Genomic DNA, 24855 nt, shown 5'->3' with positions numbered 1-24855 from the left:
AGTCAAAATTGCCTTCATCTGTTTGGGGTCATGCTATATTACATGCAGCATCACTAATTCGCTTGAGACCCACTGCCTATCATAAATTCTCCCCATTACAGTTAGTCTCTGGCAGAGAACCAGATGTCTCACACTTGAAAATCTTCGGATGCGCTGTATATGTCCCCATTGCTCCACCACAACGCACAAAAATGGGTCCACAAAGAAGGCTGGGAATATATGTTGGTTTTGAATCACCATCCATTATAAAGTATCTTGAACCAATGACAGGTGATCTATTCACAGCTAGATTTGCTGACTGCCATTTTAATGAGGCAATTAGTTCTAATGTATATGGATGATTATTCAAGGGGGAGTGTTGAGAACAGAATGTAGATAAGTGAATAATCAACCTTTACTATGCAATTGTACCGTACACTGTAGTATATGCATAATTTTGTACGCAACCTTGGTGTATAAATCACCACACTTGTATCAGTAAGAATGTGGCAATCGATCTACTCATACTTTTGCCTCTACTTCTCTTACTCTTCTTCCCCTAATCTCTAACATATATAGATTATCATGAATCATGCTTTCTGTTTTTCTATATATGAAACTAGGTTTTGGCCCGTGCAAAATGCATGGAATTTTTTTTTATTTATAAATTTTATTACTTTATGGTGTTTCTCCCAAAATCATGGGGTGAATATTAGATCGTGATTTAAACTTTTTATAATCATATCGTTTATGAGGAATATTTTAAAACCGACTTATAACTCGTGCGTTCAATGACTGATGTAATTAATATTATTGTGCAGCGTTGACTGAAGAAGTCTTTGCTCTACCCAGTGCTTCACATTGAGGACCAAATAAAATCACAGTTCGCTCCATTATTAGGATTCAATCACGCAACCACTTCTTTTCCCACTTTCTATCGTCCCTACTTTCCACAGTCCCTCTCACCCCCACTCTTTTGTTGTCTTGATATCCCGTGATCTTTATCACAAATAAAATTTCAAACCCTAATGCTAGTAACTCTTGATATGGCTAACTGAACCCGTGCACATTACAAACCAAAAATGGAGATTTAAAACATAGCTAGTATTGTTATATTTAATTGAACCTTTCTCCTGAATTTGGGCAATATCATATTTAAATAAAATGGAGATTTATTTCAAATAATTGCTACATTCGATCAATTGAATCTTATGTTATTAAAGAAAAAAATTTCCCGTTCAATTCCAGATTTATTCGAAAAAAGTTATCCAAAAAGTTTGACCACAGATTTATCAAACATACTTGATATTTTCGAAAATGGAGAAAAAATGAATTTGATCGTGTTTTTATCCATTAACGTTGGATGTGTGAGATTCAGATGTTATCTACTTAAGTTTTTTACATGAAGATGATGATTCACTTTCTAGATGTTCAAATTGAGATGGAAAAAGACAGAATTTTTATGGCAGTGAAAACTGAGAGTTCTAAGCAAGGGTTTGTTACAGTTTGAAACTTTATTAGCAAACTTAAATTTTGTTAAGATTATATTCGGCTTCTAGATAGAAGTAAGATTCTATGCACCTTTCTTAGAATTTAAAGCTTGTAAGTTTCATACTATTTGACCCATTTTATTTATTTATTTTTGGAAAGTAAAATATAGAATAAATTGTATTGTCAATTATTTGTTACATGCACAATTCACCCTTTTTTTCATTTTTATTGTGAGTTTGTGATTAGCTCACTGACTCATGTCAATAATACTTATTCCAAATGAACGGTAATATATAGAAATATAAATCAATTTATATGTGGAAATATGTTATATGACATTTTATCTTTTCTTTGAGATGAACACCTAGAAATTATGAGCTCTCATCAAATTTCATATGTATGGTAATATTTTTTTTTTAGTTGTGATTCGGTTGTTGTGAATAAACTGAACAAATATACTTCCTCCGTTTCAAATTACTCGTTACACTTTGACTTTCACACTTGTCGATGCACTACTTTGACTACTAATATCTTTAATTATGTATTAGAATAAAGTATAAAATTTTGATTTTCTGAAAATATACGTTGAGACAAATCCAACAACATGTTAATTACATTATAACATTTGATTTTATCTAATAGTAAATAATGCATGGTCAAACCTCATTCATTAATAGTGAAATTTTCAAAGTGTAGCGAGTAAATCTTATAATTTGAACTTTTAAAAAAAAACCTATAATACAACTTATTGTATGATTAATACGTCCCTTCTTGGTAAACTTTAAGTTTAATATTATAATTTGTTAAGACTTTTGTTTTAATTTGGGTTTAAGAAGAGAGTACAACATGTTCATTTAAGTAGTTGTAATAGCTTAAGTAGTACCTAAAACATCAGCTTCTTGGTATAAATTTATTTCTTAATTAGTGCCAAAATATATGATTAGTAACTCAAATACCGAATTTAGGGGATATGAATTTTTAATTAGTTTCTAAAATACCGTATTTAGGGGATATGATTTTTTTAATTAGTGCCTAAAATATCGGATTTAGGAGATATATTTTTTTTGGCAGTTTTATGATGCATAAGTAATTACTAATTAATAGCAATCAATCCCCTCAAAAAAAAATAAAAAATAATAGCAATCGATTCCTAAAATTTAGTTGATTTACATTCCATAACAGAGAACTTTCTTAAATAGCTTTCCAATTATATGCCTAAAAAAAGTAATGCATAACCGAAATATTTAAAGACAAATACACGTGGCAAAAAATTGTAAAAGATATTACAAAGGATTGACACATCAGCAATTCAATTTGCTCTTGACACATAAGCAAATCCTTATTGCTTTATAGTATTATATAGATTATTTGCGAGTTTTATATCTATTGGATAAATTATACTTCTATATGTAGAGAGAGAGTGAGAATCATTTTTTTTACTCCATATAAATAAAATATCATGAAGCATGCCTTTTGTTTTTCTATTTATGAAAAGTATTTGCGAGGTCTATATCTTTTGGATTAATTATACGGTTTTTTCACCAAGTACTCCCGAGTTTTCAAAAAATTCACCTGGTACCCTCCAAGTTTTCAAAATTCACAGGGTACCCCTAAGTTTCAAACTAATACACGGGGTACCCTTAAATGCCCTTAATGACTAACGATGTTAACCGGCGTTAGTCATTAACCCCATTAAACCCTAATTAGGCCTAATTAACCTAAATAAATCCTAATTAGGCCTAATTAACCTAACCCTAACCCCTAATTTCAAACCCTAACCCTAACCCCACTACCACCCAACCACCACCCCCTCCCCTCCACCCACCCCATCCCCTACAGCCACAACCCCCACCCCCACCGCAGCCCCCCACCCCCGCAACCACCGCAACCCCCCACCCAGCAGGCCCCTTCCAAGAATTCCGCAGCCCTCCTTCCCCTTTCCCGTTGCCACCCCCCAACCTCGTCGCCACCCCCTCCCCCAACCCCCGAAGAATGAATTCCGCACCCCTCCCCCACCGCGATGCCCCCTTCCCCACCCTCGCTTCATCTCATATTTGCGCCGCCCAATAGTTCCCCCCACCCACTCGATTTTAGGGATGAAACACAAGTGACGCTGACGCCGAGCAGTTTGAGGGGGCGCTGAAGAGGTGGTGGGCGACTCATTGGTGGGCGACTTGTGCCGAGAAGAGAGCGAAGGAAAGGGAGTGCATAATTCGATGGTGTTGGGGAGGGGAGGCGACGGGCAGGGGAGGGGGAGGGGTGGTAATTTGACGGGAGTGGGGAGCGGCAGGGGTGGGTAATTCGACAGGGGTGGGGACGGGAGCAGGGGTGGGTAATTCGATGGGGTGGCGACGGTGTAGGGGAGGGGCTGCCACGGGGTGGTGGGGGGCTGTCAAGGGGGGGCTGCCAGGGGTGGTGGGAGGGTGGGGGCTGGTGGTAGTGGGGTTAGGGTTAGGGTTTGAAATTATGGACTAGGGTTAGGTTAATTAGGCCTAATTAGGGTGTAGTTAGGTTAATTAGGCCTAATTAGGGTTTAATGGGGTTAATGACTAATGGCGGTCAATGCCGTTAGTCATTAAGGGCATTTAAGGGTACCCCCGTGTATTGGTTTGAAACTTAGGGGTACCCTGTGAATTTTGAAAACTTGGAGAGTACCAGGTGAATTTTTTGAAAACTCGGGGGTACTTGGTGAAAAAGGATGAGGAGCTAGCTCATGTGGTAGAGCACTTCCCTCTGATCCTTGAGGTCAGGGGTTCGATCCTTACCCCCCCATTATGTTGGAGTATTTCCTTAGCATGCTTTGCATGCTTTACCAGCCAATGTGCTGGTAGTTCCTACAAGACTAGTAGTCTTGATAGGGGTTAGCCCTTGGGCTGACTTAATTTCCCAATTAAAAATATATATATATATATAAAGAGAGAGAGAATGAGAATCATTTTTTTACTCCCTAGTTTAATCAAAGTATACAAAAACAAATAACATACTTTAAATCAATTATTTAACTTCATTATAAAGTTCCAGCTTGTCAATAATTAGTGGAAACAAACATGTTAACCAACATATCGTAACAATTTTCTTTTACCTAAAATTCGATGTTACGCACAAGTTTCACTTTACCAACATGCAACTTTGACCTCTAGTACGTTTTGTTATATAATATTGACATTTGCAAATATCCCACATACCAACCTAAACTTTGATTATTAATATCTGTAATATTTAGTGCAAAAAGTCCAAACACTTCCATTATAAAAAGAACGCATGAAATGTGCCATAAGAAAAATCCTAATATTCTACTTCCTCTGATTCTTTTTACTTGCAACAGTTTGACTTTCACGCTTGCCAATGCATAATTTCAACCATCAATAAGTTTAATTACCGATAAATAAAAATTATAAAAAGTATTAGATAAATATACATTTAGACGAATCTAACAAAACCCCACATGAATATGTTTTTCCTTAACTATAAATCACCAAACATAAACTAAGTAAAGTTGGTGAATAGTGTAAAAGTCAAACCGTTGCAAGTAAAAAGAAAAAGAGGAAGTATATAAGAACATTTATGTTTATGTGTTGAAAAAAATAAGCTCAATTTAAAACATGTGCATATATAGTCCAAGAAGTCAAAGTGAAACACTTTTGAAAAAAAATGAGTGAATTATGATCTTGTCTATTTTATAGATACATACTTCCTCCATTATTTATTAATCGCTACAATTTGACTTTCTAATTACTTGCCAAAACACATTTTGTTGTTGTTGTAATGAGTGATTAAGTGCACTAACGTAGACGAGCTTCGCTTTCAAGTCTTGGGTAACATCCCAACAAGCCTTTACCAACTAAGCTATATGCCATCCACGTCAACCCAGAAATGTAACCATTTGGTATCTCTAATTTTCTATTACTAATACTATAAAAAGATTAAATTTTCAATTAAGACTTAAGAGTACCATACAATTAGTTTTTTTTATAATGTAAGTTGAAGTCCTTTACACAAGAGTACCATATAAATTGTCAATACAACAAGACTATCGCATGCTGCTCAAGACTCAAGAGTAGATGGTAATTGGTGGGCGGGTGCGGAGGATGGTCCCTCCATATCCGCACCCGCATAAAATTCTCGTTCCTATCATCGCCCCGCCGTTCATTATGGGGGAAATTTTCAGATCCATCTCCGTCCAGCAGGTACATATTTAAACCTATTTTCGCACCACCACCTGCATGGGTTCATGCACCCGGTTCATAATCGTGGCGTACCCACTTTATACCTGTAACTATGCTTCCAATAATTCCAAACAATTTATCAGTACTCAGTACTATCGTTACAAAATAAAATTATTAATAATATAAATATATAATTTAGATTTTAATAATAAATATTCTAATATATAAATATGTTTTTTCATAGAAAATAGGGTATGAGATGAAGGATGGGCGGAGCGGGACATATAGTGGGTGGGACGGGTAGGAATGAGACGAATATAGCATAAAATCCGCACTTGCTCCACTACTCATTGCGAGTAAGATTTTCTTCCCCATCCTCACCAAATCTAAACACATCTCCACCCCAATTGAACAGGAATGAAGCAGGTCTCCTATTTAATCCACCATATTATCATCCCTACTCAAAAGTCGGGAGTATCATATAAATTACGAGAGTCAAATTGTAACAATTAAAAAAAAAAAAAACGTATACTACTAGCTAGTGTCAAACAAACCACCAAGGAGTAGGAGTAGGAGTAGGAGTTGATGTTGAGACCTTCCACAAAACGACGACCGAATCATTGAGTCATCAACTCATCACTATTCACTCATCACTCTAACCACTAACCCAGCAACTAGTAACGAACTACCCACTCTACTCTACTGTAGAGAGATTCACAGGAAGAAAGAGAAAATTAGTAGTAAAATAAGATTGATCAACAACACACAATACATACTAACAAATTTTAGCAATTTCACCATCAAACATCAAATCAATGGGAACTGAAAGAAACCATGGAAACCCCTGCATCGTTGCTTCCCGTACTACTCTCTCTCTTTCTTTTATGATCATCTATTTCTAGTTATATTTATCATTTTTTCATCCCTATCTTTTATGTTTGATTTTATTATGTAAATGCACAAAGAAATACTTCATTTATCTGGGTTTATTTATTTATTTATTTATTTATGGGGTGCAATTTAATTTACTATTCTATTGTGTATTTCTTCTGGGTATTTTCTTGGCTGCAATTTCTGGGTTTTTTTTTGGGAGTGGGATAATTTTGTTGCAGAATTCATAATTTAGTAATTTGTGCAATTCTTGCACCTATTATGTGTTATGCTTTTAAAGAATTTAGTCAATTAAAGTGGGTTTTTTGATTGGAAGGATTATTGGATCTTTTTTTTTTTTGTTAATTGTTGTTTATGATTATGATAGAATGTAATAGTGATCTATCTTGATTAACGGATGAAACTTGAGAAATTGTGTTGAGGAAGATTATGATTTGTTCTTGAGCTTCATTTATCATGATTTCAGCTATTTTAGTTCACGAAAGATTTGCTATATATTAATCAGAAATGCTTATGTTTAAAGTTTAATGCTTAGTTAACAATATGATATAGTGTATTGCAGTTTTCCAAGAACTAGAGTATATGATTGAGATGTTTGTCTTTCATGTGGGAATTTTGTAATTTCTGCTTCATGGTAATTCTGATTTTATTTACTATGCATTTCTTCCAGCATTATTTGCTTTTAACCAAACAAGAGTTGTGAATTCAACCCAATTGGTAATCAACCTTGGAATTTTTGATCTGGTGGATATGGACAATTCGGAGAAAGTGAAAGAGTTGCTTCTTTGACACTAAAAAGTCATCATATACCTTTGTCATGAAGCTAGAAAGAGTTTTTTACCTTAGTTTACAGAACCAAGAATAGATTAAGATTTTGAAATGTATACAAAGTTTTGTTAACTCAGTTCATAAATAGTACTAACATGCTTGTGACTCCAATAAATTCGGTGATGGTGGTTTGACTCTGATTTGATCATTTATATAACCTATGCCCGTAAACAAACGAATGATTTCGTAATCCTAGTTTTGAGCTAGAGTTTACCTTTTTGCCCGGCAAACGAATGATTTCATAATCCTAGCTTTGAGCTAGAGTTTACCTTTTTGCCCGGCAAACGAATGATTTCATAATCCTAGTTTTGAGCTAGAGTTTACCTTTTTTTTGCCCGGCAAACGAATAATTTCGTAATCCTAGTTTTGAGCTAGAGTTTACCTTTTTACCCGGCAACTCTTCCTCACTTATCTTTATAATTATTGGGATCCTGAAATTTGAGATGTCTTTTAGTACTTCCATCTTTTACTTAGAAGTTAACTTTATATAGGTACCATGTTGGTTTGAAAGGGAGGGTTTCACAACTCTCTTTTGTGTCAACTGTGATATGAAGATATATAGTTACATGAAAATGTAGTATGCTAATATTTTGATGGGTTGCATCAGCTTTTATTTGTCTCAACTCTCTCCTTTGGTGAAGAAAATCTTGCATGGATAAACAACAGTTGTACATGAGAGATTTCGCTTTTATTTGTTTGGTTGCTTGGCAATATCAATGTATATGATGAATTGATGATGCCACTAGTCACTGATAATGCGACTTTTTCGCTTTTGCTTATTGTTTGAGTTCTTCTCTACACCTATTCAGTCTTTGGATCATAAGCATAAACCCATAACTTTGTCTATGAGTCTTTGGATGTATCATATGGTGCACTGAAATCTGATTCCGGAGATTCACTTTGGTCAAATGACGAACCATGCACTTATTCCCTTTCTTCATGTTGGAAATTTATAATAAGAGGGATATTAATACTAAATGTCACATAGTAATAACGCTTATAATTATATGATTTAAGTCTTTCTTAATGGAACTGTGCCGAAGTTCATCATGGCTCTAGCCTTTAGCAGCTCCCTGTTTGCGACATACTAGTATGTATTGTTTTGTGCTTTTCCTCCTCCCGTGCTGGTTGCAGGAAACTCTTTGCACGAAAACTGATGTATGATTGTGAAATATATGACATTCAAAAAAATGTTTCAGATTTCAATGCTCTTTATCTTAGTTCATCTGCTGTACATAGTTGAAGTTAATGCGCTGTTTTTAACAAGTCAAGATTCCGAGTTCTACTTCTGTCGTGTGCAGATGATGCAACTTGTGGTGCACCAACTTGGATAGGTAAAGGCCTCACTTGTTATTGCTTCAAGAGGAAGGGGTCCTATGAACGTATATGCATTACCTTGACACCCTTGCAGGTAAAAGCACTGTGCAACACTGTACAGAGGATGGGGCATAGGGGCAGATTGGACCTTTTTGGAGGTGGGGGCATGGAAGAGATGGCATAGATTATGTTTGTTACAATTTTTTTTCATCCGTAACTCTTGTATGTTTGACAAAATGACATGCATATTTGTGTATTGTCCAGGCTTGTTAATGGCAGATTTTCGGAGATTTTTCTGAAAAGTTAGTTCTTACTGAGTTTGAATCTTTTTTTGTGGGTCTGAGAAGGTGGACAATTTTTTCACTTCTTTAGTTCTTTTTCCACTTTCTGGGAGGGGGTGGGGAAGCTGAATATATGTGCAATTTGCCAGATGCTAGATAGGGAGGTCAGAAGTGTTCAATAGTTTGTTCAAAATTATGTTGAGTTACACTCTCTCTTGAATATAATTAACAGGAACAAAGACTTAATAGGTTGAAGCATCGCATGAAGATTTACTTCGATTCCTCAAGATCAGACCACCAGGTATGCGCCCACTGATCGAGTATACTTACGTGGTAAGAGTGCATATCAATATGTTAAATCACATATATATCTAGATTGAAGTATATAAAAGATTCACAGCAAATATACTGATTGAAAATGCATATAAAGCTCGATTTTTTGTCGTTTGCAAGATGTTTCTACTTTCTACTGAAATTGATGTATTTAATAACCTTCCCATGTTTGGTAATGATTCGTATTGACAGGAGGCTCTCAGGGCTTTATGGTATGCTACATACCCTGATCAGCAGCTCCATGCTTTAATATCTGAGCAATGGAAAGAAATGGGATGGCAGGGAAGAGATCCTTCAACGGACTTCAGGTTTCTAACTTGCCAGCCTTCAACTCTCTCTGTCATATGTGTGCCTTTTGATATCCTATATGGATGACTTTCGTTTTCATTGATCTTGTCTATGTTACAATGCACAGAGGAGCTGGCTTTATTTCTTTGGAGAACTTGCTGTTCTTTGCCAAGACATTTTCTGTAAGATCCTCGTCTAGATATTTATGAAAAATTCAGAAATATTAGTAATATCATCTTGCATTGAGCATGTTTTGGATAATGACACTTTTTTTTGGATAATTCAGAATTCCTTTAGGTTAAGACTTCTAAGGAACTTTTAAGAGAATTTTGTGTTTTCTAGAGTGAACCTCCAAGACATGTCTTTGACCATTAGTATCTTAACCATGTATTGGTAATGCCTATAGAAAGTTGTTATCTTGAGACATCACATTGAAACCAATCTAACAAGATTCGTTTTTCATACATATATTTAGTTAAAAAAATCTGGTCAAAGTTGATGAACTTTGACTTTGACAATACTACAATAGCAAAGGGGTAAAACGTTGGGGGACAAAGGTCACTAATTAGTGTTTCTATGTGGTGTGTTGAAAAGTGTGGCGTCTTCCGTGCCATTAACTTTGTAGTATGTATTTACTGATTAGTGCCTACTAATTTGGCATTGTGATACCCGTCTTTCTTCTTTTTAATATACTGCTTATGTCCTGCATCTAAATAATCCCCAACCCCCTTCCCCGGTGTGTTTTGGTGCCTTGTTTTTTTCCTCTTTCAAGACTAACATTGTAGTTTCAACACCTGTACTTGTTGCAGACATCTTACCAGCATTTAGTGAAAAAACAAGGTGGAAAACGTGCAACGTGGGAGTATCCCTTTGCTGTTGCTGGAGTAAATATAACATTTATGCTCATACAGATGCTTAATCTAGATGCCCGTAAGAAAGTAAACATTGTTGTCTGGATTTTACACTTATGTTTCTGGATCTCGTATTGGTTAGTTATCGAGCCTCATAAGTCATAGCCAATCTTAACTATCTTTTTTCTAATACAGCGAAAGGAAGGAATTTTGTTAGAGCGGTCTTCTTGCAGATGTTATCAGGTACTCGCAACATTCCATATAATCTGAACACTTTGCACCAAAGAAAAAGAATCTAAACACTCAACTGAACATTATTTTGTATCATTTATCACGTAAATTAGCAATGAAATATTCTTTCCCACTTTTAAATATCAATTCCATATTACTAAGATTAAAAAGGAAAATGTACATTTAATTGAAATACAGAAGTTACTACCTCTATTGTACATTTCTAACCTTCCAATGATATGAGCAACTCAAGTTGCAAACAATGAACTGTGCACGGCATAATATCCGTTCATAGTAAATTATCATGTACTAGTGTGACTGAAACTAATTAGAAATTTCTGCTACAATTTCAGAAAACCATTGGGCCTTTGATTTGCTTTATTGTGTAGCCTTTGCGGTTATGGATAAGCAATGGCTAGAAAAGAATGCGTCTTACATGGAGTTCAACGTAAGGAGACATTCAATCATCATTCTTTCCCATTCCCTGTCTCCTTCTATCACGAGTATGAACTAACACAGACTAATGGCTCTCTTTAAACTTGTTGCAGGAAGTTCTAAAATCAACGAGGGCACAATTAGAGCAAGAGCTTCTAATGGATGAAGTACTAGGCATTGAAGACATGCCTTCATTTAACCTTCTCTGTTAACCCTTGAAAGATAATGGCAAATGCTGGAGTTCCTATATTTTCGAATGACACGGGGTGCTAGATGACTAAATAGCTGTTTCTTGCTTCAACTTTTTTCCTCGACGTGGGAATTGGGATCCTTAAAGAGAAGATACATGGTGAAAGTTTTCACCAAGTGGAATTTACCAGATTGTCCGCATCTCACCTACATGTTCATCAATGAAGTGTTTTCCATTTAGCCTGACTCTGAAATGTATTTTGCTTAGATCGGAAGAGAACTGTAACACATATCAGTAATTTGTGCTTTGTGCTGATTATTTTGACGATTATGCCAATCAGCGAAAGCATTTTGGTTTCCTTGTAATGTGGTTTTGTGAAAATTCTATGAATACAAGTTTTGATATGGAAAATTATCCAAATAGTTCAGTTTGCATGCTATTATTAGTGATTTTCTGTAGATATTGTCTTCATACAGGAAACAAGCTAATTTATCAATCCTTAATTATTCATCAGTAGTTACTCATGATTTTGTGAAAAACTTGATTACTGATTGTTTCATCAATTATCACTTAGCGTTGATCATAATCATTAATAACTCATTATCAAATAGATAGGAAGAGAAAAGTTTTTGATTATAGAATTACTCATCAATAATCAGCTTAGAAATCAGAAGATATATATGTTTTTGACAAAAACAGGCATTTGAACACATTTTTTGGGAAAAAAAAAGGCAAATTGAGAACAATTTTTTCGGGAAAAAAAAATTTGGACCATTTCTCGATTTGTGCGTGTCATCCTTGCGCAGGGGCCATGCTAATCTTCTCTATATAAATACAAGTTTTGATATGGAAAATTATCCAAATAGTTCATTTTGCATGTTATTATTAGTGATTTTCTGTAAATATTGTCTTCATACAGGAAACAAGCTAATTTATCAATCCTTAATTATTCATCAGTAGTTACTCATGATTCTGTGAAAAACTTGATTACTGATTGTTTCATCAATTATCACTTAGCGTTGATCATAATCATTAATAACTCATTATCAAATAGATAGGAAGAGAAAAGTTTTTGATTATAGAATTACTCATCAATAATCAGCTTAGAAATCAGAAGATATATATGTTTTTGACAAAAACAGGCATTTGAACACATTTTTTGGGAAAAAAAAAGGCAAATTGAGAACAATTTTTTCGGGAAAAAAAAATTTGGACTATTTCTCGATTTGTGCGTGTCATCCTTGCGCAGGGGCCATGCTAATCTTCTCTATATAAATACAAGTTTTGATATGGAAAATTATCCAAATAGTTCATTTTGCATGTTATTATTAGTGATTTTCTGTAAATATTGTCTTCATACAGGAAACAAGCTAATTTATCAATCCTTAATTATTCATCAGTAGTTACTCATGATTCTGTGAAAAACTTGATTACTGATTGTTTCATCAATTATCACTTAGCGTTGATCATAATCATTAATAACTCACTATCAAATAGATAGGAAGAGAAAAGTTTTTTATTATAGAATTACTCATCAATAATTAGCTTAGAAATCAGAAGATATATTTTTTTGACAAAAACAGGCATTTGAACACATTTTTTGGGAAAAAAAAAGGCAAATTGAGACCAATTTTTTCAGGGAAAAAAAATTTGGACCATTTCTCGATTTGTGCGTGTCATCCTTGCGCAGGGGCCATGCTAATCTTCTCTGTATCGTTCCAATTTTATCAGATGTCCCCGAAGGGACAAACAGTACCTGAAGCCTCTAGCTAATAAAAGAGGGAATAGTCTGTAAAAATAGAGATGTGGGACCAATAGCTGTAGACAGTAATATAGTATTACATACTCTATTCAACAACCACCTTGCAAATACCTTGGCCTGCGAGCTACAAGCCTACAATATCTATAGAAAACTTTCTGAGTAAATTGCTCTATAACCAGAAGTGCTAATCTGATAAGACACGAAGTAGCCATGGAGAAGTTTATGCAACTTTCAGTATTTCAAAACTTACAAAGTTCCATGACTACAACCCAACATCAATAATCAAGTTTTCGTCGTAAATACTAATAGAATAGATAGCTCTCTATCAGTCTATTGGACCACAACTACGATGCAAAAAATTCCACCTTTTGTACCTAAAAAAAAACCCCAGGTTACTGAAACAACATCAGGTCTTCACTTCTTGAAATATTCAGATGATTGATAGCTCCACCATACTGAGAAAAATGGGGGATAAATTTTAATTATTTACAAAGCTTTCAAGCTAAAAATGTTCAGATTGTAAAAATATGAACTCAGCAATTAGTAAGGGAAACTTTTTTGAACATTTATCCACAACTCTAGGGGGGAAAACAGACCTTTCACAGAAGAAGAATCGTGCAAAAAATGACAAAAAAATTTGGACCATTTCTCGATTTGTGCGTGTCATCCTTGCGCAGGGGCCATGCTAATCTTCTCTGTATCGTTCCAATTTTATCAGATGTCCCCGAAGGGACAACCTATTGCTTGCTAAGTTGATATATAAACCGTCTCTTTCTTTCAAGAAATTCCTATGTGGGACTCTTATGTTTAAACCTTGTTATTATTTCCGCTTCTCAACAGTAAATAACATTCAATTTTCCTATAAATATGCTAATTGCTAAGAATCCAATATTATAGCTAATCAGTTTTCAGCTCCTGAACTCTAAAATTATGAGTTGAACTGAATCACAGTTAATTTTATATATTTAAATTAACCAGCTAAAAGAAAGCAAAACCGTAGAAACTTCATAATTTATCAATATCCAGCTTGGCCAATATTTGGTGCACATTTGAAACTCACAGTCACTGACAAGCAAATGCATACTTGTGTAAATTATGATTTAACAAGAAATCCAATACAAAAACAATGTGATTAAACTCGAAATTGAACCGTAACAAGCAAAAAGTCATCTAGTGTAGAATTGAGAAGGTCTTTAGTTCTCTAGCTACTTATATGGTAGTATGGTACTTCCTAATAGAACTTCCTGATTTATCAGCTAACCAGCTAAGGAAGTCAGCTGAAAGTTTATACTCGCAGATCAGCAACTATGATACGTTGTAACAAATTAAAACATTCACATCCATTCCAAATTCAAGGTGTGACAGAGCTCTTAGTTGTACACTATATTCAAAAGGCATAAATCAGCGAGAAAAGTTTACCTCTCGAATATTTGAAGAGCATGCATGGCCGTTCTAAACAGCTTGAGATTTCTGGCGCTTAAAGTATTGAATGATTGGCTCTTTCACCTATGTCCAGGCAAAGTAGATCACAGGTCAGAAGTTATAGCTTAGTTAAGTACCATTTTCAAACATGAATAGATCGCTAGCTATAATATTATAGCTTACCGTGCTTGCCTTCCTAGACCGCTTGTCTTGAGATGGTCTGCTGCAGATTACATCATCAGCTTCATTGCAGTTCTTGCTATTCCCATTTAATTTGGGTTTACCACTCCCAGGTACAGTACTCTCTCTTGAAACTGCTGGCTGCGAAATATTAAATTAAACTGAATCAGTAATACAGTTATGCATTAGTTAATACAAAACAAAGGGTGAATGCTTCAGTAAAATTGCACTAACCCCGTTCTTGCTTGTAGGAGTATACGGACCCTCCCTGGTTTTTGAAATAGACTGATCACTCCTAAAGGAACCGTTTTGATGCGTATCAAGTTCAGATCTTACTCGCATCCGTGTTATATCAGATCCAATGGAGTGTAGGACGCCACAGGTTGACACATCAGCTTTCTTTCCTGTGAATCACCAAAACGATTAGCAGATAGGAGACTCTATAATAGTCTATATTGTAAATTATGTATACTAGATGTCAGAAAAAGATGAGTGTTTTACCAATTTTCTCAACTTCAGCATGGTTCAACTTGCTTAGCGGTGCATTAACATCTACGTCCTGTTGATCAGATAAGAATTCAGTAACAAGAGCCTTTCTTGCATATTTTTCTTGGTGCAACTGAAAGTTAAAATGAAACAAATAATTGTCATCATCACCATTGCTTCAAAATCCAACGTCTTTCTGACTTCATGTAGTTTCTTCTCAGCTGCATCTGAATGAATTACACGCTTGCCTGAGACAAAACATGATGAACATGAACATAAGATAATATTGTACGAGCTTGTAAAGCAACGAGCATGAGCATAATGCACCTACACATACCTAGCCTGCGGTTGCTTGTAGCTTCAACAAATCCATCTTGGGCCATTTTGTCAATCAGTTTTCTTACAGTGGTTTGGTTAGCATCACCATCAAGTTTGCTTTGAAGTTTGCTGATTGTGACATAATCCATTGGAAGAGCATGGTATAAGGCCTGCACTTAGAACTTATAAGTTAGGACACTATAGATCAGAACAAAAAACTGAAATAAGACATCATCTCGAGCAGTGATTTATGATTCTCACAGGATCAATAATTTATGATATCAATTCATATTATAAACCCTCGACTATGCATCTCCCTAAAACAAATCTTGTTCCAGCATTTGCAAAATTCTTAATCATGTTTCTCCAGTCCAGCAAAAATGCTCCGATGCCGACAAAGTTTAAAAGCCATCTTTTGATCTCAAACAAAAAAAATCATCACATAGTTGCACCAATAGAAGGTTACTGGTATATGGCAAAAAAAGAACTCAATCTAACGTGCAGGAAAAGTAGACAACCTTCATATACAAGAAATCTTCTCCAGAAGCAGGGGCAGTTTTCTCTCCATTCAGTGGAACTTGGTCATCTATTTCTTTTTTGACATCAAATTCATACTCAGGATCCTGGAATTATATATAGACATTTATAACAAAGTACACAGTTACAAAATAATGTGCCAAGAAAGACATGAGCATGAGTGACAAAGAGTAGATCCTAGTAACCTTTTGTTTGTTAACATAATATGTATCTTTCCCAGATTTAGCTAGAACACCTTCGAGAACGAGCTTCTCCATGATCTCTGTCATCAGTCAAAAATACATATGTACATAATGTTATGATGGAAGTTCAAAGGTAGGCTCTTCATACTCTCTTCTCTGGAGGGGTAAAGTGAATCAATTTACCTTCAATCAGCACCTGTAATCAAGCAAACTCTTAGAAACAAGATATTGCTAAGACAAATTTCAAGAACAAAACAAACTGCAAGTGTAGTTTGTCCAGAGAAACAATTATTACCACTGAGATGTCAGGGAAATTAGCAAGCACATCAGTGAATTCCACAGTTTCGCTAATGTTAGAGATGATCCAATCCTTTACTCGACTTAATTGATTTTCATCTTCTGCTGCATCCTGTGTTTGATCTGCAAAGTACCAGATTTTTCTGTATAAACATGTAGGCATTTTCCTTGATCCAACAGCCTAAAACATTAGCAGCATTGTTACCACTTCTTTGAGAAGCCATGGTATCTTCTTGATAAGGTTGCTGGATGTCTGAGTACACAGGGCAAAGTTTAGAAAAGACACTCACACAGATACAGCATGTTACATAAAAGCTAGCAAAGAAACCAACATAGGCTCTATAAAGACAGTATCGATGGCTAATTAGTCAAGAGAGAAATTTGGGCATTACCCACTGGTTCGACTCTGTACTGATCTTCTTGTGAGGAGCTAACCTGAATGAGATTTGAAGTGGGTTTAAAACACAATATACATTTAATATAATTACGGCAAGCAAGATGAACGGGAAAATAGGTTACGGACCTCACTGCCAGACTCTGAAGTATCATCTCTTTGAACAGAATCAGCTCCTAAACTCACACTATCATCATTATTTTCTTCATTGTCGTCTTCACAGGGATCTAGCACACTCTTGACCTACAAAGATTGATGATTGCCATTATGAAGACCGAGAGAACTATAACCTTCTAATCCAACCATATCACAAAAACTTAATTCTCACCTTCAGGGCCAAAACGAAATGCTTGCTGTTCACATTTCCGACCTCCATTCTCAATGGATTTCTTTTCCACAGATTACGAGCATCCTCATTTGTGCAGCCTCTGAAATATGGTGGTTCATAGTCCGCTGGCTGCAATTCAGTTGACATTTATGATTTTACTTAAAGATACACACCATGAATAATCTAAAACATAAAAACAAGGGAAGCACGTGTATATTAGAGCTTTTATTTACGACCATTAGACTATCTAGACGACTCATTTATTTAGGACTCTTGTGTACTTAGATGTATCTCTAAGAATCAAGGTCACCCAGCGTCTGTATTCTGCACTTTGTGAGACAAAGATACGCTGATCCAATGGACAGTGGTCATGTAATGCTAAAAGTACAGTTGTACTGATAACTAACAGCTACACAAATTTATGCTTCTGAAAAAATATCATTATATATATATATATTTATATTTCCAACCATAATTGAGCTTAAGAAGTTTCTAAGAATTTAACTGTCATTCACAGCATAAGCAAGATGCATAATAGGCACATAACAACGAGAATAATACAGTAAACGTGCAAAAACATACCGTAACATCATCAAAGTAGAGGAGCTTCATCAATATTGTACGCTGAAATGTAAAAGAGTTTCATCAAAGATGTGCAAAATCTAACGTATATTCATATGCTGTGATTAACTAGCAGAATATCTTTACCTCTTCTGGCATTTTGTCAAGTGTTCTCATGAGCTGAACCAGAGTGCGAATCATCTTGCAGGCTGAACTCCTACAAGAGTTACTCTCCAAATAAGACTTCAAGTATACAAAATTTAACGTAAAAGTAGGTTCAACTGCTTCCAATCTTCTATCAAATTAAAATTCAAAATGAAAAGAGGTTATTTAGTGGGAATTACTTCATTTGATTGGGAGTGACTTCATTGGTAGAGTTGCACTTGAAAGTTCCTCCCTGCTTTTTGTTTCCAGTGCGGTTGAAATTCATACAGACTTCTTCACTATCACCATTTGGATAGCTAAAAGAAACTGCAAGATTTGCATTCAGCAATTACAGATTATTCAGTGAGGCATCATAGTCAGGCAGTGTCATTCAGTTCTTATGATAATAAGAAACAAGAAGACTTGCATATAAGCGGATCAATGGTATAAGAGCTTGAATCTCATATTTATACGTGCTTAGAGATTGCAACATAATGATGAATACGCTCCAATTGACACATTGAAAATGCAGAAATAATCTTATTGCATGCAGAAGAATCTTACATGCATATTCCTCAATCACCGGACCATCTACAGCCTCGCATATGCTGAACAGTAGTGTCCTTAGATACTTCTTCTGCAATGCATCATATACGCCTACAGAAATACAAGATAGCCAAATTTATCAGCCACATTAACAAATAGCAATGTAGCCAAACAATTTTGATGTGGAAAATCATTAAAAAAAGTATACTCGCCTTTCTCCATCCAGTCTATCAGTCTACGAGACTCAGCATCCAGCGGCATTAACTTCTTTATCTTCATCTCTGGTGATTAACATGAAATACCAAAACATACATACTGCTTAGACTAACAGATATCTATCTAAAGACACTACAAATCAACAGAAAAAATTACCTAAAGCAGGAACATTCTTATCATTAAAATATTTCTCGGGAAACAGGCCTCTTATGAAACTGATATTGAATATTGCAATCCGAAGCAGATTCCTCGTCTGCAGTAAGTTTTTTTCATTAGCCAAGCATTAATTACATGTCCAGAATGGAAACCTAATCTAAGAAACTTCTCGCACAACAAAATTTTCGCAAAATTCAAAATCTATACATTAAACTCAGCCGAATATCAGCAACATCAACAAAATTCCAGTAGATAACAAAATAATCACAACATAAACTGTAAATTCGATTATCACAACAAAAATTAGGCATAAGACTACAGGAAATCATGCAATGAGCTAGAACCTGAAGCTCAAATGCAATAGAAAAATGTAAATAATCACAACACTCAGATAATCGAACAAAAAAAATGAAGTAACAGTTAGCGATTCAGCAAATTTTCATTTCCATGAGGTCGAAAACACATTAATCACAAGATATACAGTAAATTCGATTATCACAACGAAAATTAGGCATTAGGCTAAAGGAAATCATGCAATGAGTTAGAACCTGAAGCTCAAATACTCTAAAAATGATAATTATCACAAAACTCAGATAACCGAACAAAAAAAATGAACAGTTAGCGCTTCAGCAAATTTTCATTTCCATGAGGTCGAAAACACATTAATTACAAGATAAAACAGTAAATTCGATTATCACAACGAAAATTAGGCATTAGACTAAAGGAAATCATGCAATGAGTTAGAACCTGAAGCTCAAATGCTCTAAAAAAAGGTAATTATCACAAAACTCAGATAATCGAACAAAAAATATCAAGTAACACTTAGCGATTCAGCAAATTTCAGTTCAATTGAGTTAAGAAACTTAAAAAAATACCAGAAGAAGCGATTCTTGCTCTGTGATTTCCGCTTCCTTCACTTTTTGCGCCACAACCTAACGAAAAGGAAATAGAATCAAAGAACTCAGAATCGCAAAAAGAGGTTGAAAACAGATATGCTGATGTAAATTGTAATGCTAAGAATAATTTTGGAGAGATGAGAGAGAAATTCACCATTTTCGTGAGAGTTTGAGCTTGTAAGAGAGAGAAACTTGCGCACTAAAATATCAGAGAGAGAAAGTTGGTTTGATGATTCGAAAATTTGAATTTGAAGAATGAGAGTCGAAGGCAAAAATGGTGTAAACAGAGTCACAGAGGTATATATAAAAGACCGCGAATTTTGACCATGGTTAATTGGAGGGAATTGACTTGAGTCAAGTTAGTTGGAGTTAAAATTAGAGCCGTGCAAATTGCGTGCGGATGTAAAGGGTAAGGGCAACTTAGTAAAATCACTTCACTGTTTAATTATATCTTGGGCTTCTAAGAGTATTATGTGATTTGTAGGTTTAGATTTGTATACTCCATTGCTTAATGTTTGGCCAATGTAATGGATTTATTTTCATTTTAGTTTTGCTTTTTCCACTCATACGAGGTCAAGACTTGAGAGTTGAGAGGGTAAGATCATACATCCTATTACAAAAATCTTCGTTTAATAAAAGATTTTTTGTGAGAAAGGATCAATTAAAATAGGCTTTTTATGGAGAAACATCACTTAAATCTTTTTTTTTTAGGGAAGGACCAAATAAAATACTTTCGTTGGCAACTAAATACCACATTGCGATTTTCAGGCGAAATTGTCAACTTTCCAACGTTGACTTATATTTCCCTCCAAAACATCAATTATTTTTTCTTTTGTCTCATTTTACCCTAGTTCCTTTCAGCCTCTCACCAACCAGGTCTTCTCTCCTCCCATTAACACCCCCATTTACTTCTTCTTTCTCCCTCCACCCAACCCTCCCAGCCACTATCATCGGCTACACCTCTTTTCTCCCTGCACCTGCACAACCACCACAACCCGCTACTTCACCACCTATGCAGCACAACTACTACACAGCATACACCACCACCAGCTCGCCACTTCATCATCCAAGACAACCTTCTCTTCCCTATCCGGGTAAAATTTTCGACACTTCTTCAAATAGTGAAAAACAGAAGAAACATTATATATCATGTCAAAAAAAAATATATACCCAGAAATTAAAAAGGCGGAAACGTTAGATTTTAAGTTCAATTTGTACATATATGAAGGAATGGAAGGAGGGTTGAGAATGAAGTGATATAGCGGATCCATTTGTGTTTCTTCAACTTTTTCTCTCTTACTTTGTTTTCGCCTGTTTTATTTGAGTGACATTTGAGTGTGAAATTTGAATTGTGAATTTAGAGGATAAAATGAGGAGATTCATAGGTGATGAGAGATAACAGGGGAGTGTTACTTTCTTGTCTTCAGAAGATAATAAAGTGAAACGAAGAAATTCATTACTTTGGGAAGAAATTCGAAACAAACGTTGGTGAGAAATTGTTGGAAATGGTTTGAGTGAATTGCAGTTGAGGTCCCGAGGAGGAGAGCACCTTCGATTACTTTGGGAAAAGTTGCAAATTAGGGTTTCGAATAGTAAGAAAGGGAGGTAGAATGAGACAAAAGAAAAAAAATCGATGTTTTGGAGGGAAGTATAAGTCAATGCCGGAAGTTGACAATTTTGCCTCAAAATCGTAATGTGGTATTTAGTTGCTAACAAAAGTATTTTATTTGATCATTCCCTCCAAATAAATTTTTAAGTGGTGTTTCCCTAGAAAATGCCTATTTTAATTAGTCCTTCCACAAAAACCCTTTGAAAAAGTAGAGGTCGGTTATGCGATAGACAAATTGCAAATTATCTTTAAAATTAATTTTCGGCTCTATGTTTTGCTAAGTTGTAAGTTTGATACGCTTGTGGTATTTATCTCATGCTAGTTTCAATTACAGGTTTTACTAGATTAATTAGTTATTAGGCTCGGGCTATGCCCCGAGTAAGGAGAACTTTCATTTATTAATATTATACTTTAAAATAATAACACCAAATATCACTTGGTCTAGTGGTTAAAACTTTAATATATGACCTTGAGGTCATGAGATCAAATCTTATGCCATGCAATTTCTAGTTTTTATTATATGAGGATTACATGGAGTAAAATAATTTAGGGAGTGCGCCACGAGACACCGTTCCACATTTAGGAACGCCTTTTAATATATTAGTATAGATATAGAAAAATTAATTTTTCTCTCCCTTCTTTCTTTGTCTGGATTCTCATTGGTATCTACTATCTATCTTCTCTCACCTTTCTACTTAATAAAGTTTCATGATTAATTAGAGCATAATACATGACTGCTTTTTAACTTGTTAAATCAAACAATTTTATATAAGAAAACATGTGAAAATAGAAATTTTTAGGAATTGAAAATTTGGTAAGTTGTTTGGTTGACAACAAAATAGTAAAATAAAGAAATTAAAAATTTCTAGGAATTTTGAGTTCCTACAAAATGGAGGAAGTTACTTATTATCTAGGTCCCCCTATATAAGTAGAAATTTACCACATGATAAAGGCAATTTGTAACATTGTACAAGGAAATATTAGGCGTTATGCGGATTAATAGATGAATTAGGTCCAGGTTTGTGTGATTTTATGTCATTTAAGTTAACAAAATAAATATCTCTATTACATAAGGGAAGGGGGAAGCATGATGTCCTCTTTTGAAATGCCTATTTTGCCCCCTTTCCCTTTCTAAATTACAATAGGAATGTCAAAATCAAAATCGGTACTCAATAAAGAAAAGTACCGAAAATTAATTTACAACACTCACTCATAAATCACTTAAAAGAAGAATCTTTACAAATCACTCATACAATTGAGAAAATCACATTATGAAAATCACGCAAATCACTCAGATAATCAGAAAACTTTATTAAAACTTAAAATTAACATACAAACTAAAACTAATAACCTAGAACGTCAATACATACCAAAACATTTACAAAAATTTACTTACAAATCACTATTCTCAAGAACCATTCACAATTAATGGTGGGCCATGATAAAAAAAAAATAGAGGTGTATTTGTAATTAAATAGGAATTTAAAAGTTAGACAAGGAAAAAAAAAATTTATAGTGTTTCCTATATATAATAAAACTTTTACATATATTTGGACCTATCTTTTTTATTATATAATGGCGATTAATTATCAAGGTAAAAAGGTTTATGTAAAATATCATTCAAGAATTAAAGTACAACATATCTCGATTATATACGGGAAGGGGGAGCTATGGTGTCCCCGAATGAAGAGATTATGTTACCCCCTTCCCATTTTAAATTGCAAATTCACTTACAAATCAAAGGGGGCTTCAAACAAAAATACCAAAAATATAATTATAACAATCACTCGATCACAAGTCAACTAAAATTATGAAATTGCATAATTTACGTTATGCAAATCACTAAAATGAGGAAAATTTACAAAACTTAAAAATTCACTTACAAACTAAACCTATGAAAAAATTGACTTGAATCAAAGTGTGCACTTTCTTTACAATTTATGAAGTACTGTACTTAGTTCAAAAATCAACTTAAAAATATGATAATATTAGAAATCATAAATTAATTCAATAAAATTTTCTATTTTATTCATAGAATTTAACTTTGAAAAGTAAAAAAAAAAAAAAGAATGGTGAGAGACTTAAGAGACAGAAACTAAACCAATCAAATTTTGCAACTAAAAACAATTATACTTCAATTCGTATGAATTCTAGCTAGTTTGTTATCTATGCAAGGGTCTCGGCTTTATTATAGGTAAACCAAAAGGGTATAAGGTTTTCAAAACGAATGGATACCTCATCCATTTCATGAAACCACAGAGGTGCCTGACTGCATAGTGTTAAAAATACAATTTCTTATCTCTTGCATTGTATGGGTAGCTAACTATGTGAAATGTTGGGGAAATTTACCTCCGTAATTAACATTATTACACCATTTAATTACAATATTATTGGTTATGTTCTTACACATTAACCTATATTTCAAAAACAAGTTGTATCATATTCTTAATTTGTAAATAATTATATATTCAAATACATGTATTATCTTGAAGTCGAGTGTTTTATTGATGAATAATTTATACTACTATAACTTACTATATTGGAAAATAAAAAATAAACTGGAAGATAGTACTTTCTTGAGCATAATGCAATGCTATAACTCTCTTTTCACAGTTCTATCAAGTGTTTGATTAAAAACTTAAGACTTCAAATTCACATTGGTAAATGATGCAGGGTATTATTTAGGGATGTCAACTAGTTGGACTCTGGCCTGATTATACATAATTCGATTTTGACCCTACAAGAAGTCGGCTCCTGACTCTGAAAATCTAAATTTGAATCGACTCCGACCCAAACTCGATTTTTTTTGCTCCTTTTTTAAATAGAAAAATCTTATATAATGCAAATAATCTAATCATTACTATGTTTTTAAACAGTCATAATTTTATATAGATCTTATATACTTTTAGTACAGATAATGTAATCATTACTAGTTTTTTCAAAAATCATTTCTTCAATAGAAAAATCTTATATAATACAATTGACTCAAAGTCGAAGTCGAAGTCATACTATACACACAAAATCCATCAATAAAAATAAAAAAGTACTAATTGCCTTAAAGTCGGAGTTGTGGTCGGATCTCGTTCTCTTTTTTATATATAGGATCCGACTTCGACTATCGTCTAACTCGAAGTCGGAAATTTTTAATAAAGTCGGTTCCAAATTATTTTTATCATAGTTGACTCAAGTTCGATTTCTTTAAATCGAAGCGTACCAAGATTGAATCCGAACTAAATTGTCATTCCTGGGATCGCCGGACCAACCAATAGTTTAGGTGCTCACTGAAACCTTTGTAATGGGAGGTAAATTTCAAGGAAAAGGTTTGAATAACCTTTAGAGCACCATTATTCATGATCTTAAACAAAGATCATCCCACTCTTTTTCTAGCTTTCTGAAAAATAACATTTCACAATCTTTTCCTATATATCCTCTTAACCATGAAAAAAAAAATCATCGTAACTCATTTTTCCTCTTTCTCTCTTATTTTTTTTTACCCCACCCAACTACTTTTCTCTCTCTTACTCTTTGCTTTTTATTTTT

At 34.4% G+C, this 24855-nt stretch overlaps 2 protein-coding genes and 4 non-coding genes across 10 annotated transcripts; 1 reads left to right on the top strand and 5 right to left on the bottom strand.

The window, feature by feature from the left end:
- Window positions 1–6046: 6046 nt before the first annotated feature.
- On the top strand, window positions 6047–11715 carry LOC104897575 (uncharacterized). 4 transcript variants are annotated; one of them, XR_008969752.1, is made up of 9 exons: window positions 6047–6497; window positions 8657–8766; window positions 9186–9254; window positions 9479–9594; window positions 9702–9756; window positions 10384–10512; window positions 10621–10668; window positions 11010–11104; window positions 11205–11295. XR_008969752.1 is itself a non-coding variant. In XM_048646519.2 (9 exons), exons 1-9 carry the CDS (start codon window positions 6452–6454, stop codon window positions 11301–11303), a joined length of 723 nt encoding a protein of 240 aa, XP_048502476.1. In that variant the 5' UTR covers window positions 6051–6451; the 3' UTR covers window positions 11304–11715. The 4 variants fall into 4 exon arrangements, 3 of the variants coding, with proteins under 3 accessions (XP_048502476.1, XP_048502477.1, XP_010682784.1); XM_048646519.2 differs by having other exon boundaries at window positions 6051–6497; window positions 10384–10504; window positions 11046–11104; window positions 11205–11715; XM_010684482.3 differs by having other exon boundaries at window positions 6062–6497; window positions 10384–10504; window positions 11205–11715.
- A 326-nt stretch (window positions 11716–12041) lies between these two features.
- Window positions 12042–12141, bottom strand: LOC125499143 (U6 spliceosomal RNA). Its single transcript, XR_007275862.1, has one exon. It is a non-coding gene; the product is annotated as a U6 spliceosomal RNA (small nuclear RNA).
- A 343-nt stretch (window positions 12142–12484) lies between these two features.
- Window positions 12485–12584, bottom strand: LOC125499144 (U6 spliceosomal RNA). The gene has a single exon (XR_007275863.1). It is a non-coding gene; the product is annotated as a U6 spliceosomal RNA (small nuclear RNA).
- A 341-nt stretch (window positions 12585–12925) lies between these two features.
- Window positions 12926–13028, bottom strand: LOC125499297 (U6 spliceosomal RNA). Its single transcript, XR_007276011.1, has one exon. It is a non-coding gene; the product is annotated as a U6 spliceosomal RNA (small nuclear RNA).
- Window positions 12926–19968, bottom strand: LOC104897574 (hypothetical protein). Of its 2 annotated transcripts, none has more exons than XM_010684481.4 (23): window positions 19861–19968; window positions 19686–19742; window positions 18811–18907; window positions 18651–18719; window positions 18457–18549; window positions 18093–18219; window positions 17896–17965; window positions 17770–17811; window positions 17188–17316; window positions 16989–17102; window positions 16858–16900; window positions 16671–16718; window positions 16464–16588; window positions 16352–16364; window positions 16172–16248; window positions 15968–16072; window positions 15469–15619; window positions 15303–15379; window positions 15147–15204; window positions 14880–15049; window positions 14649–14786; window positions 14463–14549; window positions 12926–13498 (listed from the first exon to the last, which is right to left on the bottom strand). In XM_010684481.4, the coding sequence occupies exons 1-22, from the start codon at window positions 19861–19863 to the stop codon at window positions 14496–14498; spliced, it is 1860 nt and encodes a 619-aa protein (XP_010682783.1). In that variant the 5' UTR covers window positions 19864–19968; the 3' UTR covers window positions 12926–13498; window positions 14463–14495. The 2 variants fall into 2 exon arrangements, with proteins under 2 accessions (XP_010682783.1, XP_057251443.1); XM_057395460.1 differs by having other exon boundaries at window positions 12926–13417.
- Window positions 13675–13777, bottom strand: LOC125499124 (U6 spliceosomal RNA). The gene has a single exon (XR_007275843.1). It is a non-coding gene; the product is annotated as a U6 spliceosomal RNA (small nuclear RNA).
- Window positions 19969–24855: the final 4887 nt, after the last annotated feature.

The sequence above is a fragment of the Beta vulgaris genome, chromosome 6, assembly GCF_026745355.1.
Source record: "Beta vulgaris subsp. vulgaris cultivar EL10 chromosome 6, EL10.2, whole genome shotgun sequence".
Classification (NCBI taxonomy): domain Eukaryota; kingdom Viridiplantae; phylum Streptophyta; class Magnoliopsida; order Caryophyllales; family Amaranthaceae; genus Beta; species Beta vulgaris.
Note: the sequence above shows the minus strand (reverse complement) of the source record. Positions and strands in the feature narration are given on the sequence as shown.